This window comes from Equus asinus, chromosome 2 (assembly GCF_041296235.1).
Source record: "Equus asinus isolate D_3611 breed Donkey chromosome 2, EquAss-T2T_v2, whole genome shotgun sequence".
NCBI lineage: Eukaryota > Metazoa > Chordata > Mammalia > Perissodactyla > Equidae > Equus > Equus asinus.
This window is the reverse complement of record NC_091791.1, coordinates 7,268,903-7,287,032: the sequence shown is the minus strand read 5'-3', so window position 1 is coordinate 7,287,032 and position 18,130 is coordinate 7,268,903. Positions and strand designations below refer to the sequence as shown.

General features: G+C 43.8%; 1 protein-coding gene across 3 annotated transcripts in view; it reads left to right on the top strand.

Annotated features, from left to right (window-relative positions):
- The window catches only part of FANK1 (fibronectin type III and ankyrin repeat domains 1), a 114,988-nt gene that overhangs the window by 59,062 nt on the left and 37,796 nt on the right, over nt 1-18,130 (top strand). Inside the window, exons 2-3 of one of the 3 annotated variants that reach the window (XM_044748848.2) lie at nt 7,023-7,200; nt 15,496-15,620. In XM_044748848.2, coding sequence (XP_044604783.2) covers nt 7,023-7,200; nt 15,496-15,620 — 303 coding nt within the window. Of the gene's footprint in view, nt 1-7,022; nt 7,201-15,495; nt 15,685-18,130 lie in introns of all 3 variants that reach the window. The other 2 variants (XM_044748852.2, XM_070481148.1) reach the window with 2 other exon arrangements.

The following is an 18,130-nucleotide window of genomic DNA, read 5'->3' as shown; positions in this document are numbered from 1 at the left end:
GAAAAAGAGATATTGGCAGGATAGGGAACAGAGAAGGAAGACGGCAGTTGAGAGAGGTCTACAACCATGAGCCCTGACGTAATCACACTTTATACTGCAAAATGTGCTAAAAAACTGTAAGATTTCTGTGTCAGTATGTATCACTCCCTTATATTTGTGTGAATAAGAGAGGTTCCTAACAATATAGTTGATTTATGTTAGGAGCTGGATTGAGTTCATTTTTTTTTTTTTTTAAAGATTTTATTTTTTCCTTTTTCTCCCCAAAGCCCCCCAGTACATAGTTGTATATTTCTCATTGTGGGTTCTTCCAGTTGTGGCATGTGGGACACTGCCTCAGTGTGGTTTGGATGAGCAGTGCCATGTCCGCGCCCAGGTTTCGAACCAATGAAACACTGGGCCGCCTGCAGCGGAGCGCGCGAACTCAACCACTCGGCCACGGGGCCAGCCCCAGGATTGAGTTCATTTTTATAGGACCCCTTGGAAGGCAGCTGACAAACCTGAGTCCAGAGACTTCACATTCTATGGGATGACACATGTAAACTAGAAGACGGACAACGTAATGATTTGAACCCACGTAACATAAGCACTGGAGACCTCTCTTTGCTTATTTGAAGCTGCTATCTATTTTTCACACCTCCTCGTAAATAATATGCAGTCTAAGCATTGATAAGCATTGACAACTGTAGAACAAAATATGGTAGGTTATGTATCCTGTTAAGACACTACTTATCTTTCATGGTTACATTAACTGCGATATATTTTGAGGAGTTATAAAACAGATTCTCCTGAATATTTGAATAATGTCAGATCAGCTCAAATCAAACATTTATTGAGTGGCGTTGGGAGTGAACGGTGAACCTCAGTTCACTCTCCTCGAGGCACGTGGTCTCCAGTTGAACTGAATGTGTCATTGGAGTGTAGAAAATATTAAAGGTACGTAACTCCCATGATTTCTGAATTTGAAACTGAACCACCTTTCTAGAGGATTTTAAGGTAATTTTGAAGTACAGGGTACCTGGATGCCCATTTACTTGGGAGATGAGTAAGACAAGAATAAGGATAGAAATACATCCATGCGTGTAGTCCTTTGTTCTTTTATTAAATAGTTCAGGTATAAAATATATCAAATAATATAATAAGTACTCATGTGCTGCTACCCAGCTTAAGAAACATAATGTTGCCAATAAAATTATTTTTTTGCCATTCCCTTCTTCTTCCCCTCCTCCTCTTGATAAAGTTTCCCTCCCTCCTCTCTGTCAAAATAATGTAAGTAGCAATTTGTCTTTTCCTATTGGATTGTGGAAAACTTTATCACTGTACAGGGATTCATTGTTCATTTGCTCCGTACCGTGCAGTATGTGGGGAGAGCACAGACGGGGGGGTAGAGACCCGGGCTTAAACCTCTGCCCCCCACTTACCAGCTCTATAGCCTTGAACGACCTCTTTGGGCCTCCGTCTCCTCCTGGCCACTCCTCATCTGTAAGTTGAGAACATGCAAGCCCACAGTGAACTGTAATTGTTATAATGAGGCAAAAGACATCACTTGGAAAAACACTTCTTACTTTGCCTCCTACCTGTGACCTGTATAGAATTCCAAGCAAGGTTTCCACGTAGCAAAAAGTATAGAATAGGGGGACACTTTCCAAAGTGCTACCACTACCTTATGTTTGTGAAGCCCCTTACACATTTCAAATCGCTGTTCAGTGTTTTATCCCGTTATTTTTTCTTTGCAGTAAATCTGAGAGGGAGGAAGGGCAGGCATCCTTATTTATCCCCACGTTCCTGATGAGGATAACCTGTGGTGGAGCCAGGACAAGAAGTACTGTGTCCTGATTCTTACTCGAGGAGGTTTTGTCTTTTGTTTTTTGTTTGTGTAGTTTTTCGTTTGGTTTTTCGTGTCTGAACTGATTTTTGCCCTTGAAGAGCTTACTGGCAAAGTGGAGAGAAGCCGCTTTGAACAGTTGGCAGTTTATATTGTTTTCTTTTAAAAAATAAGGATGCTTGGGGATAAAAACATGAGAGAATTTTCTAATTAAATTAAATTGTTGTCAGTAAATGGTGTGCTCTCTGCTCCCGGGCTCTGCTAGACTCATGCCTCTGATCCTTCAGACCCCGCCTAAGGGCCCCCACTCTGAGGTGAGCTGAGGCCTCCCAGTGGGCTCCTCTGTGCCTGCCTCCTCCCGTTTCCCAGGGGTCTGCCTCTGGTTTGGGTTCCTTTGGTGTCAGGGTTCCCTGAGGGTCTCTTAGTGCCCTCCCCGCTCTGTCTTGTTTGTGCTTGAGCCCTTGGGACGCATAGTAGGTGTCCCACAGATGTGCTGAATGGATAAAAAGTAAACTTATTGCTTGGAAATACATGTGATGCAGAATATCTGCTTGACACCAAAATGGTCAATAAATTGAGCCAGAGTATAATTCAAACGTCTTATGCTCTGAAGCATCCACGTGACTGATTCTTGGTCTGTTTCTCAGATTTGTTTCTGTCGTATACATGTAAGCTCAGGGAGGAGGAATCAGGCTGGTAGTTTATCTTAGCTGAATTTTGTTTTTGTTAAGAATAAGTGAAAATGCACAGTTACATTTTGGTTTTTCTCTTGTTCAATGCTATAGCAACAATAAAATTTACCAAAAAGTCAGCCATAATCCTACTGCTCTAATTGTCTTTCATTTTTTAAAATCCTTTTTCAGTTCTTCTGTCTATATGCTTCTGTATATTTTATATCATTGTAATCACAGTCTATGCAAATTTGTATTCTTCCCTTAGCATGTCAAATATACTTACGTTAGTAGATACTCTTCATGTGACTTCTAGGGCTAAATATTCTTGCATTTAAATGATGTACCATGGGGTATATAACACCCCATATTCTTGGACATTTAGATTGATTTTGCAATGATGCTACAGTGATTCCCTGGGTATTATGTTATCGTGTATGCACGTTTGTATGTATGTATGTATGGCAGTAGACAGCATGTAGAGAGGGTAAGGCGTGGCTCTGGAGTCCTGTCACCTGGGTTCAAATCCTTGGTTTGCTGCTTATCAGATGCCCTCCCTGGCAATTTATGGGACCTCTGTGTGTCTACAGTTGCTCTTATAAAATGGGGAAATTCTGATACTTCGTAAGATTATATGAAGATTATATATGTAAAGAGCTTAGAACACAGTCTAATACAAATTGAAGGCTCATTAAAATTTAGCTATTAAATAATCTAGGCTTGGGGAGGGATGGAGGTGGGTGGAAGCATAGATGAAAAGAGAGTGGCCATTAATTGTTGCCAAGTATAAGGAGATTTGGACTCACTATTCTTTCTACTTTTTTATATGAATTTTTTTATAATGAGAAGTAAAAGCACACATAATACAAAAACATTTTAGCTTTTAGATTTATTTTTTGGTTTTGGTTTATTTTCTTTGGAGATATTTCTAGGAGTGGGCTCACCAGGTGGGATAGTCTATGATCATTGTTGAATTTGGCCAAACTGCTTTAGTACAGGATTGCTTGCCCAGTGCCGTCTACAGCCTGTGAGTAAGCCAGTTTATCACAGTCTGAAGCAGCACAGGGCATTATCATTGCATGTTTTTCATCCAAATTTATAAATAAAGGATTACCTCCCAGTTATTTTAATTTCCGCTTTTTTGATTAGTAGAAACTTTGAACCTTTTCTTATGTTTACTGGCAGTTATCATTTAAAAATTTTAAATTATCTACTTCTGTCCTTGGTCCTTTCATCTATTAGGGTTTTATAGGGTTCCATTTTATGAGAGCAATATAATGGTTTGGTGGAATTAAACTCATTTTAGCTGTCTTATTTCATTTTTAAGTGAAAGGAGAAACTGTCATCACTGTGTGGCTTTTGTGATATTTGATTGAAAAGTTTCTTCAATGTGTATTCATGGCAAACATTTTTTGATACTTTATAAGATGTAGGAATGGTTATGATCTCCACGTCATATTGATGTGGAATATGATTTTTGATTTATGGTTGCTATAAATATATAGTCAAGCCATGATGAACTGCTCAGGGGTGACAGCCCCCACTGTTCTTTATATAGTGTTCCCTCAGTGTGCTGTCATCTTCATTATGGCCCATCTGCCACTAGAGGCCAGGCTGCAGATCTCTCTTGTCAGTGAAATTTGACCTCAGTAAATCTGCAGGTATTTTTGGAAAGACAGAGAAACTACAGTTCTGCTTTCTGGTAATCTAAATTTGTAATGAATACACTCATACTTGCTTGCTCTCTTCATCCTTTCCTGCTTTTTATGATACTAATCACAATTGCTAATCCAACACAGACTATGAGCACACGTTCTCTCTGTAGCTTTTGAAATATAGTCAACTGCTATCATTAGGGTACTGAGTAATCTGATGTTTTTATTAACTCATCTTTTGAGTCTCCTCTTATGGGGCTGGCACATTTCTGTTGCATTATATTATTACAACCTATATTTGTAACTTAAACTTTATGGTATTCTGTGTTCAAACCTATAATTTGTAAAGATAAAGTGGATTTCTGGCATGCTTGAGAGCGGTATTTTACGCCGTCTTTGTAACCATAGGGACTGAATGGTGACAGTGAGTGAACCCCTCTATATTTCACGTTCATGTTATTTATTACTTGACAAATGGCAACAGGGGCATAAAATTGTTTTATTTGTCAGATTTGCATAAGAACTTCCTCACAAAAAGAAGCTTTTATGGTACACAACACAAACGTAAATTCTCATATAATTGTCCTTTTGAGGCATGCCTTGTAGTTTTGTTGTTGTTTTTTTCCTTTTCATCTTTTGGAAAACTTGTAAGATAAGAAAAATTTGCTGCGATGGAAAGAGCTAACCAATTGTTTAAAGGAACCACACAAAATTGAAAGTACGGGGTTTTTTCCCTTCTTTTTGTTAGTAATCTTTAGAGGAGTTAAAATTTCAAGCCTGAGTTTGTGTCCTGAGATTATGTGATTGGCTAAATTTGGACCCTGGTTATCAGATTTAAAATGAACATGCAAGAGCATGCTTTTAAAAGACCTGATACTTATAAATCAGGAAAACAGAGTTCTCAGATTTTTGTAGAAAAAGTAACATCTAAACTAACCCGCGTTTTTACTCACTCATTTTGAAATTTACCTGTGTTGCATATAGAACTAGTTCCTTTTAGCTGCTGTGTAGGATTTCATTGTATGAAAGATACCGTAATTTATTTAGATACTGTATATGTGTAATTTAATTACTTAATACAAAACACTTTGAGGTAAGAATTTTTGACTCAGTTTCAGAGCAAGTATTTAAACCCGGGTTTATGTATAGCCATCATGCCATTCCTTCAATAAATATTAGGACAATAAAGTTGGGAGAAATGAGCTTGCAGGCTGCCCCCTAGCATATATCTGGGATCTGAATGTCAAGGAAGCTGGTGGTTGTCTGTCCTCCCAGCAGGAGGCGGGCCAGACCAGGGCACCTGTCTTGCTCAGGGGGTCCACGGCAGGAGGCGCGGGGGTCTGGAGGGAGCAGTGGCTCAGCTATTTGAGACGTTGGCCCAAGGGAGCACAAGATCCTTTCTTTCTGAATAATCAACGTGGTAAATCCATGATATATTTGAGGCCTGAAAGGCCCTGAGGGGCAGGGAGGGGTTTTAAAAGAAATGTAAGACATGGACCCAGCCCTCGAGGAACTTAAAAGCTAGGGGGGGAGAGGAAACTAACATGAGACAGAACAACAGTTTGCTGACAACTTGGTGTATACTGTGCTGTGCCCCTCGTCATCTTTTACAGAAATGGAATATTCTATATTTTTCTCTGCATCTTGATTTCTCATTCAACAATACCTTCTGGAAATCCTTTCAAGGCATCTAGTCTAGAACTAATTCATTTTTTAAAGGCTGTGTAATATTCCATGCTGTGGCCATATCATCACTTATTTGACCACTCCCTAATTAACAGTCATCTCTCTTTTTTTTTCTTTTTTGCTGTAAACCTCTAAAAACTGTAGCAGTGTTCTCGTGTATGTGTCCCTGTGTGCAAGTGCTCTCATTTCTGCAAGAGAGATTACCAGGAGTGAGATGGCTGGATTAAAGGGTATATGTATTTTTAAGTTTTTTTTTTTATTGGTGAGGAAGATTGGCCTTTGAGGAAGATTGTTGCTGAGCTAACATCTGTGCCAATCTGACTCTGTTTTGTATGTGGGACACTGCCACACCATGGCTTGATGAGCAGTGGGTAGGTCTGCACCTGTGATCCGAACCTGCAAATTCTGGGCCGCTGAGGTGGAGTGCGTGAGCTTAACCATTACATGACTGGGCTGGCCCTTCGTGTTTTTAATTTTAACAGATGCTGCCATATCGCTTTCTAAAAAGGCTGTAATTTGTATTCCCCTACCACCAGTGTATAGTGTCCTCTCCCAACATGGTCGCTTCCAACAGTTACGTATCTAACTGGATATCAAGTTATACCCCATTGTTACCAATTTCTGTGGCCACTAGGGAATACGAACATCTTTTCAGACATTATGTTGGCCATTTGTTTTTGCCGTTTTGTGCACTGCTCATCTTTTGCCTGGTTTGTTATTAGCCTTTGGGTGTTTTTGCTGGTTAGCTTGTGAGAACTATTTGTATAGAATAGATATCAACCCTTTGTCATCCGTGTTGCAAATATTTGGACCAGCTACATTGTTTGTCTATTGGCTTTCTGTACCAGACAGTTCACTGAGGATTATAGCAACAAACTGAGTTTCATCAACTCACAGAACAACCTACTTAGTTTGATATGTTAGCCGACCTTTTGGAAGGGTTGGTGGGTGAAGTATGATATTGACGGGTCCAGTACAATCTGCTTGTGGAATGTGGTAGCTCACCACACAGCTGGATTTTCTCTCTTAACTTTTTCAGATGTTCTTTCCGCTCAGGGAGGGAAACTTACACGTGTGCCTCTCCGTGTAGGAGAGCAGAGTTTGATCCCCTAGCTGCTGTGGTGCACTCCATTGGTCTCTCCTCCTTGTGGAAGTGTTGTCCTGAAATCCTGTACCGTTCTTTTTTAGCAATCACACCATCCTCAAGGCCTCATCCACCTGTTGTGGGCAAAGTGACTCATCATAGCATTGAATTGTACTGGGATCTGGAGAAGAAAGCGAAACGCCAGGGTCCTCAGGAGCAGTGGTGCAGGTTCGCAATCGAAGAGGAAGACCCCAAAATGCACACTTACGGGATCATTTATACGTAGGTGCAATGTTGAATTCCTTAATGCTTTGATTTTGATTTCCTTTAGCTGGAATGGTTTCTATTGTCTCTAATAAGACCGGTTTTGAAATTAAAGAAAAAAATGAGTCAGCATCATTGGCAGTCATGCTCTTTATGAATTATAATTTTTGAAAAATAAGCATTAGCAGGAACTTTCAAATTAATCATCCCATAGCTTTGAGAGCTTCTTAGACTTCCGAAATGGTCTAATGGTGTATTTTTAAAATCCAAAATGTAGAGATAGAATCTCAAGAGAGTTTGAGGAAGTTAGATGAGGTTCCTAGCCGGCTGTCCACAGAGGTGGGCTGGCCCCGCATGTCTAGCCTGGACCACTTCTTGGCTCCGTGTCACACCACTATTCCCTTGTCCGCTCTCTTTCCATCTGCTTGCCCCTCTCGCAGCCTCCACGCTGGTTCCCACAGTGGGGCCTTCCTTGTTGCCTCTCCCTTGAATGTGTTTCCTTCTGTTTTTACATGGCTGGTTCCCTGATATGATGCACATATCAGCAAACATCCCCTCCTCAAAGGGCCACTTGAGTAGCCTCCTTCCCCCTGGCAGCCTCTCTCTCATGACCTTGCTCCAGAGGCCTCCTAACATTTAGCTCTGCTGGAGTATTGTTGACTTGTTCATTTTCTGTCTCCCCTCCAGTAGATAAATTCATCGAGAGGCAGATAAGATTCCTGCTTGCTTAACCTTCTACCCCCAGCTCCTAGACACTGTCAGCACATAGTAGGCCCTCAAAATATTTGTTGAATGAATAGATGAATGAATGCAACAGGAGTAATTGAGTCATTTTTTCCTTAGTCTTCATTTCAACTCTGACTTGTTTCTTCCCTTTGACAGCTTTACTACTTGCAAAATGACTCTATTTCTGTGTTTCAGGAATACAAAAATGAGATACAAATATGGTTTTTAACTAAACTTTTAATTTTGAGATAATCGCAGATTCGTATCTAGTTGGAAGAAATCATAGAGATTCTGCATAGCTTTTACCCATTTCCCCCCACTGGTAACATGGAAAACTGTACTGCAGTTACAGCCAGGATATTGGCATTGATGTGGTCAAGATACAGAATGGTTGTAGCACTTTTCTGGGCTTTTCTCAAGGTGGCATTGTAATAAGCATGCTGATGTGAGGGTATAGTATGTATGAAGGCTTCAGCTCTTACCTGAATGATGATATGCCTGAGACTTGAGGAACAATTCTCTCTACCTAAAAAAATATGCATTTATCTGAAATGTAGTGACCATCTGAGAATAACTCTTGGCCTGACTACTGAAAAATGTTATTTTCATCATGTCATGTCATGTGTTATTCTCTGTTGGGTAATTCCCGTCTAAAAGCACGAATTAGGATATTATAGGTATTTCTCTGGAGAAAGAAAAAAACATCATTTCTTTGCCCCCATTCCCCTTGTACCACAAGCTGCATGTTAGATGGGGCTGCCCAGGGTATTCCTTTCCTTCCTCTTTGCTTTTCCCCTTTGCTGGGTGGCCATGTAGGCAGCCTCACCTAGAGAGACTGCAGCCATGTGCTCTGGCCTCCAGCCCGATGTGTCTGTCTGTGTCGTGTGCATTCTCCTCTGAGCCCTGAGTGCTGTCCGCACTTGGGGCCTGGCCTGGTGGACCCACAGCCAGGCCCTCACACCCCCAGTTCTAAGTCTGGCTGTGAAATGATCGTGTTCCCTCAGAGAATGAGCACAAATCTTGACACTAGGTGGCAGAATTAGACTGTGTTAATCTTGACCTCATTTCCTCCGTTGTATCACTTTCTCCAGGTACCCTGAAAACTAGCAAATGCCTTTCTTTAAGAAGGCGATGATCTGGAATATCCCACCTGGGCTTGTGGATTTAAGAGCTGCTCACTGACCTGTCAGTTTCTTGAGTGTTAGCCAGCAGCCAGTCTTGAGTCAGTGGTGCCATATTTGACTTGGGCTCTCCTTCTCATGGCCAGTTACCTAGTTTTGTGTGTTGTTGTCCCTCTGCAAACACCTTCTAGGCCTTCCTTCATTAGCCTGTGGCATTTCCCCTACTAGGATGCAAGCTCCATTTTCTGTCTAGCTCATTGCTGTAGCCCCAGGTCCTACAGCTGTTCAGCATATTTGCTGATTGAGTGAATTGACCTTATCCCTCTTTGCTTGCCTTCTGTCTCTCATTCTATCTTGCTAGGTTAATTTTCCTTTAAATCTTCCTTTTGTCAAATTGTCGTCAGTGGGTCTCCGTTGCTTGAAGGATGAAGGTCAGACTCCTTAGAACATTTGATGTCCTTCACAGTTTGCCCACAACCTGCCTTTCCTGCTGCCTCTTATTTCTGAGCATGAATCCTCCAATGAGATCTGCTTGCTGTCCTTTGACTATGCCTCAACTTTTCCTGCGTGTGTGTGCAGCTGTTGTCCCTGTGCAGACGAATGGCCCTCTACCTTCATCCTTTCTTCTGCTCAAGTCAGATTCTGCCTCGACTGAGAAGCTCCCTTACCATCCCCTTATCTACCTCCTCTAAATCCCTCTGATGATTGCTGCCCATATCAGGCATTTCATTTATTCAATCAGCATGTATTAATGGGTGCCTACTGTGTGCCAGACATTGTTCTGGATGCTGGGGATATGACACTGGACAGACAGACCAAACTCCTATATGTAAGTGAAAACATAGGGTATGTCAAATGGTGATAAGTTCCAAGGAGAAAAAGCCTAGGAGTAGTCAGGGCCTGGGGTGGAAGTGAGGAGGGCTTCACTGAGGAGGTAACGTCTAAGCAAAGAACCAGGTGAGGGACGTCCACAGCCTTGTGAGTATCTGGAGGAACATTCTAGGTGGAAGAAATAGTAAGCAAAAAAGCCTTGAGGTGGGAGTGTGCCTGGTGTGTTCCAGGAACACTGAGGAGGGGAGCGAATGGGAAGAGTAATAAGGGGTGAGGTCAGCGGGGCCATGGGAGGTAACCTCCAGGGTCTGGTGGGCTAAGAGGAGAACTGTGGCTTACTCTGAGAGAGGTGGGACAGCCATTGAAGGCTGTTAAGCTGAGGGGTGGCTTGATTTGGCTTATGCTTTAGGAGGATCACTGTGGCTGTTGAGTTAAGAACAGGCCATAGGAGGGCAAGGCAGCAAGCAGCAGGGAGGACTAATTAGGAGGCTTTTGCAATAATGTAGGTGAGTGATGACTGAACAGAGTGCAGGACTCTGTTCAGTGGTTGAATTCAGGATATATTTTAAAGATAAATTTGAAAAATTTGCCACTGGACCAGACATGGGATGTGAGAGAAAGGGGATAGTCAAGGGAGATCTACTACCTACCTACCTACCTATCTACCAATCTACCTATCTACATACGTATCTATCCATCTATCCATCTATCCGTCTATCCATCTATCCATCTTTCCATCTTTCCCTGTATATCTAATTTTAGGAGAGGCTAAATTATGCTGCATTAAGCATCAGTTTCAGCATCTCAGTGGCTTACGACTGCAGTAGTTCATTTTCCACTCAAAATACCCATTGTGTGTCGGCCATGGCTGCCTGCCACGTTGTCTTCACTCCACAGCCAGGCTGATAGACCAGCCTCTGCCTGAACATTGTCAGTCATTATAGCAGCACAGGGAGACAGCACGGCACACTGTTTCTTGACACTTCTACTCAGAATGACACACTTCACTTCTGCTTATGCTTTGTTGCTCAAAGCAAGTCATACGGCTGTGTCTGAGTTCAACAGTGATGTAGAATTCTTGGGAGGGCACCACATATTCAGTCCTCCAAGCTGGCACCAAGGTTTTTGGCCTCAGCAACTCAAAGAGATGGGGAAGACTGCAGGTGGAGCAGAAGCTCGGTTTGGGACTATCAGACATCCAATAGGATTTGGGACTATCAGACATCCAATAGGATTTGGGACTATCAGACATCCAATAGGATTTGGGACTATCAGACATCAGGGAGGCACTTGGGGAAGACAGGGCCAGAAAAGAGATCTGGGCAGGAGGAAGGAATTTCAGAGTCATCAGTGTGAGGCTAGATTGGAGGGCTGGGGACAGGAGCATAGAGAGAAAAGGGAAGTCTGGTAATTGAGTCCTTGGGCATTCTGATATTTAGTTTATGCTTTGTGTTTGTTCAGCACTTGCATCAAATATTTGCTTGTTGGCTGATAACAAAAGTAAGGGTATGCCTTACACTTCTGTTTATTTTGCTCTGTTGTGGAAATATTTCTAAGATGGCTCCATTCTTTAAGCTATCGTGCCTGGTCCGTGTGGAGCGGTGCTTCTCTGCAGCTTTGCTGAACTCCTTCTGTTGGTCATCCTGTGTCTGTGCTGCAGTCATCATGTCATCCCCGAGTCTGTGCTGTAATTGCTGTGGAGTACCCCAACGGGCAGTGTGTCTCATGGCCCCTGCTGTGTCTTTTGTTCTCTCCTTGGGGCCATCTCTGCTGATGTATGAGAGTCTCCAGCCTCCCATAACTGTGCTCAGTAACATCTGTTTCCTAGCACAGCTCTGTAATTTCTCTTTCCGGGGGTTAGGAAGGTGCTAATCGCTTCAGGGTGATCTTATGATACTTAGCAATACCGGATTCTGTTGGGGGCACTTTTGGTTTTATTTTGGTCTAAAAGTATGTTAAGTCTTCAACTCCTGGCATTGAATTCCACTGAGGCTTGGACATTATATTCTCATTGAGCTCCTAAAGGTCTTTTTCAAATGCCACAAATTGCTGAGGGTTCAGCTTTTATGATTCAAGTTATCTATAGCTATGGACCTATGCTCACATAACAGCAAAATCCACCCACTCATAAGACTACTTGTGCCAAGCTGATATATTTTAGTTTTTAAAGTTCTTATTTTTTTAGCCCATGCAGTTTTCCTGAATATTTGCTTTTTATGGTAAATGCACTTATATCTATTAACACTTCTGTTTCCTTGGTTTCTTGATTCAAACATTTTTCTTAATGCTATTGGTATCATTTCTTCATTGCACTTCTTATAGTTTCTTCTTTGTTGATACATGATGTATCAATTGTCTATTACTGCATGACAAACTACTCCTCAATTTGGTGACTTAAACCAAAAAACAATTATGTGTTGCTACGTTTGGGCAGTCTGGGGATGGTGTGTCTCTGCTTCACATGGTCTCGGCTAGGACAGCTCTGCTGGGGCTGGAGATCCAAATGGTGTCCATCATATGTCTGATGCCTCTGCGGGGGTGGCTGGGACAGCTGGTGGCTGACCAGGCTTCTTTATCTCTCGTCATTGTCTGGCATCTTCCAGTGACACTCTCACCAGTTGGGCTCTCCCTCCAGCAGGAATTTAAACATCTTCACATGGTGGCTAGCTTCCAGGGGAGTGAAAGCAGAAGCTTCCAGGCGTCTTAAGGCTGGGGCCCAGAACTGCACAGCATCACTTCATATTCCATCCTACTTGAGGGGAGAGGAACTCGGCTCTAACTCCATGGAAGACTAATGTGTATCTGCAGGATGGAGGGGATTGTTGGAGGCCACCTTCGCTGATGTTGTACCACACTTGACCTCTTCAGGTGAAGAGAAATGTGTTTCAAGTAAAGATGATATCAGTTAGGAGGCTGAATCCACCAGCAAAGGGCAGGAGAACGCAGACAAGTGGCCAGAAGTGTCTTACACGCCTCATCTCTTTCATGGCTCTGTTAGCGCTGCGCCCAAGTCATTTAGATTTTGGTGCCTGAAGTAACTTGTGTTGCAAAAAAGGATTCACTGTGTTCAGCCCTTTATTTCAGCTTAAAATTTTACATTTTGGATAAACAACAAAGAGAGAAAAACACAAAGGGAAAGGAGTCTTTGTAAATCTCTTCCACTTTTCAAACGTGGTTCTCTAGGTCTCCGTTTAATCTGAGACCCCTCTCTCAGGAACATACATCCAGACTTGTCTGGTTCGATTGTTGGTTTATGGACTGGCCCCCATATGCAGAGGGCCAGAAGAGACTGAAGAAAGAGGCAGGCCACTCCAGATTGGTAGGTAACAGGTGTAATAAGCAAGGGAACTTACAAGGCTTGTCTTGAGCAGCCGCAAGACAAGTAGATCTCTGCACCCGCTGCCGGAATCTTACAAGTTTATACGGAGGCCTTAACGGGGTCCAGTCACATACGCCGTCCAGATGGCCTCAACGCCGCCTTCTGCTCTCAAGGCTGCGTCCTTGAAACAGCTGCTAGCATGAGAATAACAGGCAGAATGTACATTCCAAGGACAGGGGTGGGGGTAAGCGGACTCTGATTGCCGTGGTCCAGCTGGAGGGTCAATTGGTGGTCACATCCTCTCAATGAGCTCCTCCAACACCAGTCTCCCCATCACCAGACTCTTGTCACCCTTTGCTCATAGCCTAGACCAGCATTCCCCGAGTATTCCATGTCCTTCCACTCCAATGCTGCTTCTCAGACTGCCTGGGTCCTCCTTTCCCCTGCCTTATCTGCCTAGGATAAGTCTTTATGGAAGTTGCTCCCCGACTTCTCACTTTACATCAGAGACCCCTCCACTGAGGACATTCTACTGGGCCCTCTCTGCCCCTCCCTTGCTCCTCAAAGTGGAGGAATTACTTGTCTGATGGAAGAGTTTGGGTGATGGAACTTAGAAGTCCTTCCAGGTTCTCTCAAACTATCCCAAAGTGTTCTCCTCCCTCCGGAGTGAGTGTTGGGTCAGCTCTCTAGTGCTTGGCCATATGCCTGCTTCTTTGGGGGAAAAACTGCTTTTCCAGTGGGGTCTGGGAGTAGGTGGGTCAGGCTGTTTAACTGACAGGTGAGGTGTTAACATGCCCACCTAGCCCAGATTTAAAGCCACGTTTTCAGGTGAGCTTTTATTGGTAATGGTGCTAACTCCAGCACTGTCATATCAGCCTGACTCAGCTGTCGTTCCTCACTGTCCTTGACTCTCTCTTCTTGCCACCCATCAGTAGGAGATGGGGTCAACTCACTGATGACAGATTCATCTCAGCCATGAGCTGGCCCCAGGCTGCATCCCTAGCCTGTCCCAGCTCCTAGCAAGTAATGGGCAATAGATATATTTGTTGAGTTGCATGGAATGGAATTGATGTGTAATATTTAGGTTACACACAAACATCCTTGAAAAATTAGTTGTAAATCCCAAAGTATGATTCTGTAGGCCTCTGTAGAGGTCTGCTGAGAATGAAAGAAAAATTAGAGACAGAAGATGGAGAAAACAATGGTAACCTTGGAGTCCAAGGGGCTATGGAGAGTGTTCTGGAGGGAGGAGAACAGGGCTGGGCTGGATGTTGAAGCAGGAAAGAAGGAAAAGCTGGAAATAGTACGCACACATACAAACCCTGAAAGATCGAGCCTTTGAGGTATAAGGAAAGGAAAAATTAGATATAGGATTTGAAAAGAGGTAATGGAATTGAGTCAGATGCCAGTAAAGAGCTTTGGCAGCAAAGGGAACCTGAGGTTTTAGGCAATATTGGGAAATACATACAACTCTGTTGACTTTTGGGGACCTGGTATCTTAGAGAACATGCCAAGTCAAAGCCAGGCCCCTGACACCTACCTCCCAAGCAGGGGGATACAGTCTTAGCACCATCGCTGGATCCTAGCATCTTCTGAGCAGGCAGGCAAACTGCCTGACTGCATTTTCTGGTGCTCATTTTGCAGCCTTCAAATGATTAGACTCTGTCCTCTTTCCTTCTGGAGGCGTGTGGATTTCCATTGCTAGCCTCTGATCAGTTTTCTCTTCTACAAGTGTTCAGGGTCTGTTTCCCATGGACATTTTCCTAGATGAACTTAACAGGGTGGCAAAGTGTTGGAGTGGTTCTCGTAAGCTGCCTGACTCCCCAGCTCACTCTGAGTTGCTCATTGCCTACAAGCAATCAAATACTTTACTACTTCTGCTCTTTTTCTTGCAGTATTATTTTGCCTGCAATAAGTATGCAGCCATCAGACAGCCTCACCTATCCACTCAAAGACCCCACTCAAAAATCACGTATATACTGTTTGACTGCCTATCTCATTTTTTAAATGTGAAACTTTGTCATTTGAGGACAAATATCATGGGTTAATGTGATTATTTTTCCAAAGAACAAAATTGCATGCCAGCTGTGTGTCAGCACTGGGCTAGGCACTGCAGAATAGAGTGGGCATGTCCTGGGTGGGATGGAGGTGCCACGCGTGGGTTTTCACAGTCTCGTGGGGGAGACTGACAACAACCAGGATCAGATCTGTACTGGAAATAGACAGCATTCAAAATTCACTTCCTCCTGCTCTTCTATCAGAGAACACTGACTAGATTACCTGGTGTCATCCTCATGTGTGTCTCCTCCTATCTAGGGGATATGCAACCAAGCATGTTGTGGAAGGTCTGGAACCACGGACACTGTATAGATTTCGGCTGAAGGTCACCAGCCCCTCTGGAGAATATGAGTACAGCCCAGTGGTCTCGGTATCTACGACCAGTGAGTACACAGCACTCTAAACTCACTTATCTAAAGATAAATGAAGACGACCAGCAATGTGGAGGTAAAAATATTCAGCTTTTTGCTCGGCCTGACTGGAAGCAGAAATTACGTATTCCATTTTTAAGCATTGTGATAATATTATTTTCTGGCTGAGCCTGGCCATAGCATAAGGGAAGTCTAATTGTGCTTTAATAAATGGAGAGAGCTGTTTCTGTGCCAGCACTGCCCTGTGAGTGTACATCTGGAACAAAAGGGGAAAGGGGCCAGAGGGGTGTGGGCTGAGCGCGTGTTCCCACAGGGAAAAACAGCTACCTGTTTTGGGGTCCTCAGACGACGAGGTCTACTCAGTGTTTTGTCCCTCTTGGACAATTTCACTGTATGTGTCTTGACCCATGAATCTGATTCCTGGGGGTGTTGTGAGTGAGGAAGAATGAACAGGGCTGCTCTCATTCATAAGCGAGGGGACAGAGAGCCCTGCATGGAAGTGGTGGTGAGAGGCTGGCCATGGTGCCTCTGACCAGTGCATTCTTTTCCCAGGTTGAAGGGTACAAATCAAAGGGTACAAATATTTTCAAATATTTTCTGTGATCAGTTTCTTAAAACTTCTTTTTTGGTGAGGAAGGTTGGCCCTGCGCTAATATCTGTTGCCAATCTTCCTCTTTTTGCTTGAGGAAGATTGGCCCTGAGCTAACATCTGTGCCCATCTTCCTCTATGTTGGATGTGGGACGCTGCCACAGTGTGGCTTGACGAGCAGTGTATAGGTCCATGCCTGGGATCTGAACCTGTGAACCCTGGGCCACCAAAGTGGGACATGCAAACTTAACCACTATGCCACTGGGCTGGCCCCTTAAAACACTTTAAAGATGTGTGTGAATCCAGTGCCATCTTTGAACTAGAATGTTGTAAAGGTTAAAATGGCCAGAAAAGTTCTTCAGGGCCCACCCACTGAAAACACAGATAAATCTTCTTTTGGTTGCACAAAGGAAATCCTTCTCTTGTGAGTGAAAAGTTATTTTAAAATTTTATTCAATGTAGCATTTGGCTTGTATATATATATATATACATAGTTTTTTTCTGTGGCTTTCATTTGTGTCCTTTAGGCACTTAATCATGGAAATTTTTGTGTGGATTAAAGATAACTCAGATTTTGAGTTAGGCAATATTTTCAGTTGCAAACAAGGCATTAGAGGATTGGATCTTAGTTTAGCAAATGGAGAATTTAGTTAAAGCTGAGAGTTTCAAGGCTGTATACATTCTCCAATGATGCTCAGCTAGCCGTGAGAAAATATAATTTCAGAGGAGACTTTAAAGTGAAATGGTCAATTATGGAGACGCAGGTCAGGAAAGAGGGCTCGTGGCTTAATCTGAGGGCTTTGAAAGCATTTTCTTTTGTATGGAAGATCTGGGAGCTCCTGGGGTTTTTAGGGGAGAGAGAGGAGGGCAGACCAGCAGAAAGTGAGTGAGTTGTGTGTGAATTGAGGGAAGACAGAGAGAATGGAGGAGGAGAGAGGAGGAGGAGGAGTTGGCACAGGGGGCCTGTCACGTGAAAAGAGGCTCTCTAGGGGATCAGGGGGCCAGGATGCTCTCCCATGCTGCCTTTCAGCTCCCTCCTGTCCTCCTGCTATCCCCAGCCACCCACAGGCCACTCCCACCCTCCTCTGCCCCGTCCCTTTGGGGTGCCTCCTCTGGAGCACCTCCCCCCACCCCTCCTCTGCCTGCGGGGCCTGCTTCTCGGGCAGAGCCCTGCTCAGGGGTGATTCCTCAGGTGGCTTCCGCCTTGTTTGCCACGCTTCAGCTCCTCCCCTGGTACAGAGCAGTGTCTCACCACCTCTGAGAACACTTCCTACAGCTTATTTTATGTACTTGTCCATCTTCTTTCCCTCCCACTTACATTGTGTGCTCCTAAAAGTCGGGGGGTGGGGGGAGGATGGGTCAGTCATGTCTAGCATGTCGAAGAGCCTTACTAAATGGTTTAAAGAATCCATCCATGGCAAATGAAAAGGCCCAGAGGCAGAATTAAGAGGATGAGGAGAAACAGTGATTTTTTTAGCTGACTCTCATGTCTGTTGGGAGATGGATCTGTTTCCCACTGGCTGCGGAGAGTCCACTGAAGCTGCCAGGTGAGGGTGAACTGGATGCAGAACCAACCATGGTGAGCCTCAGGTGGCCACTGGTCTCCTTCTGAATACCACATCAAAGCCAAGGCGGGGTCTTCTGGACCAGAGATGACATGGAGTTGGTGCACCATTGGAGCTCTTTAGGAAGGCAGAAACCACTGTAGCTCTATCAGCTGACAAGGGTTGACCCTCTGGGCCAGGTGTGCCTTCTTGCCAAGCTGGCTTCTGAGAGGCAGCCGTGGATAACTGGACCAGTGGTCCAGGGCATTTGTCACTGCAGCCCATGGCTTCCATGGGCAATTAGACAAGACTTCCTGTAGAGACAAGGGCTTGATGTAGACATGGCTCCTGGTGATGACCTGGTGTGTTGGGGCTTCTGGAGCATTTCC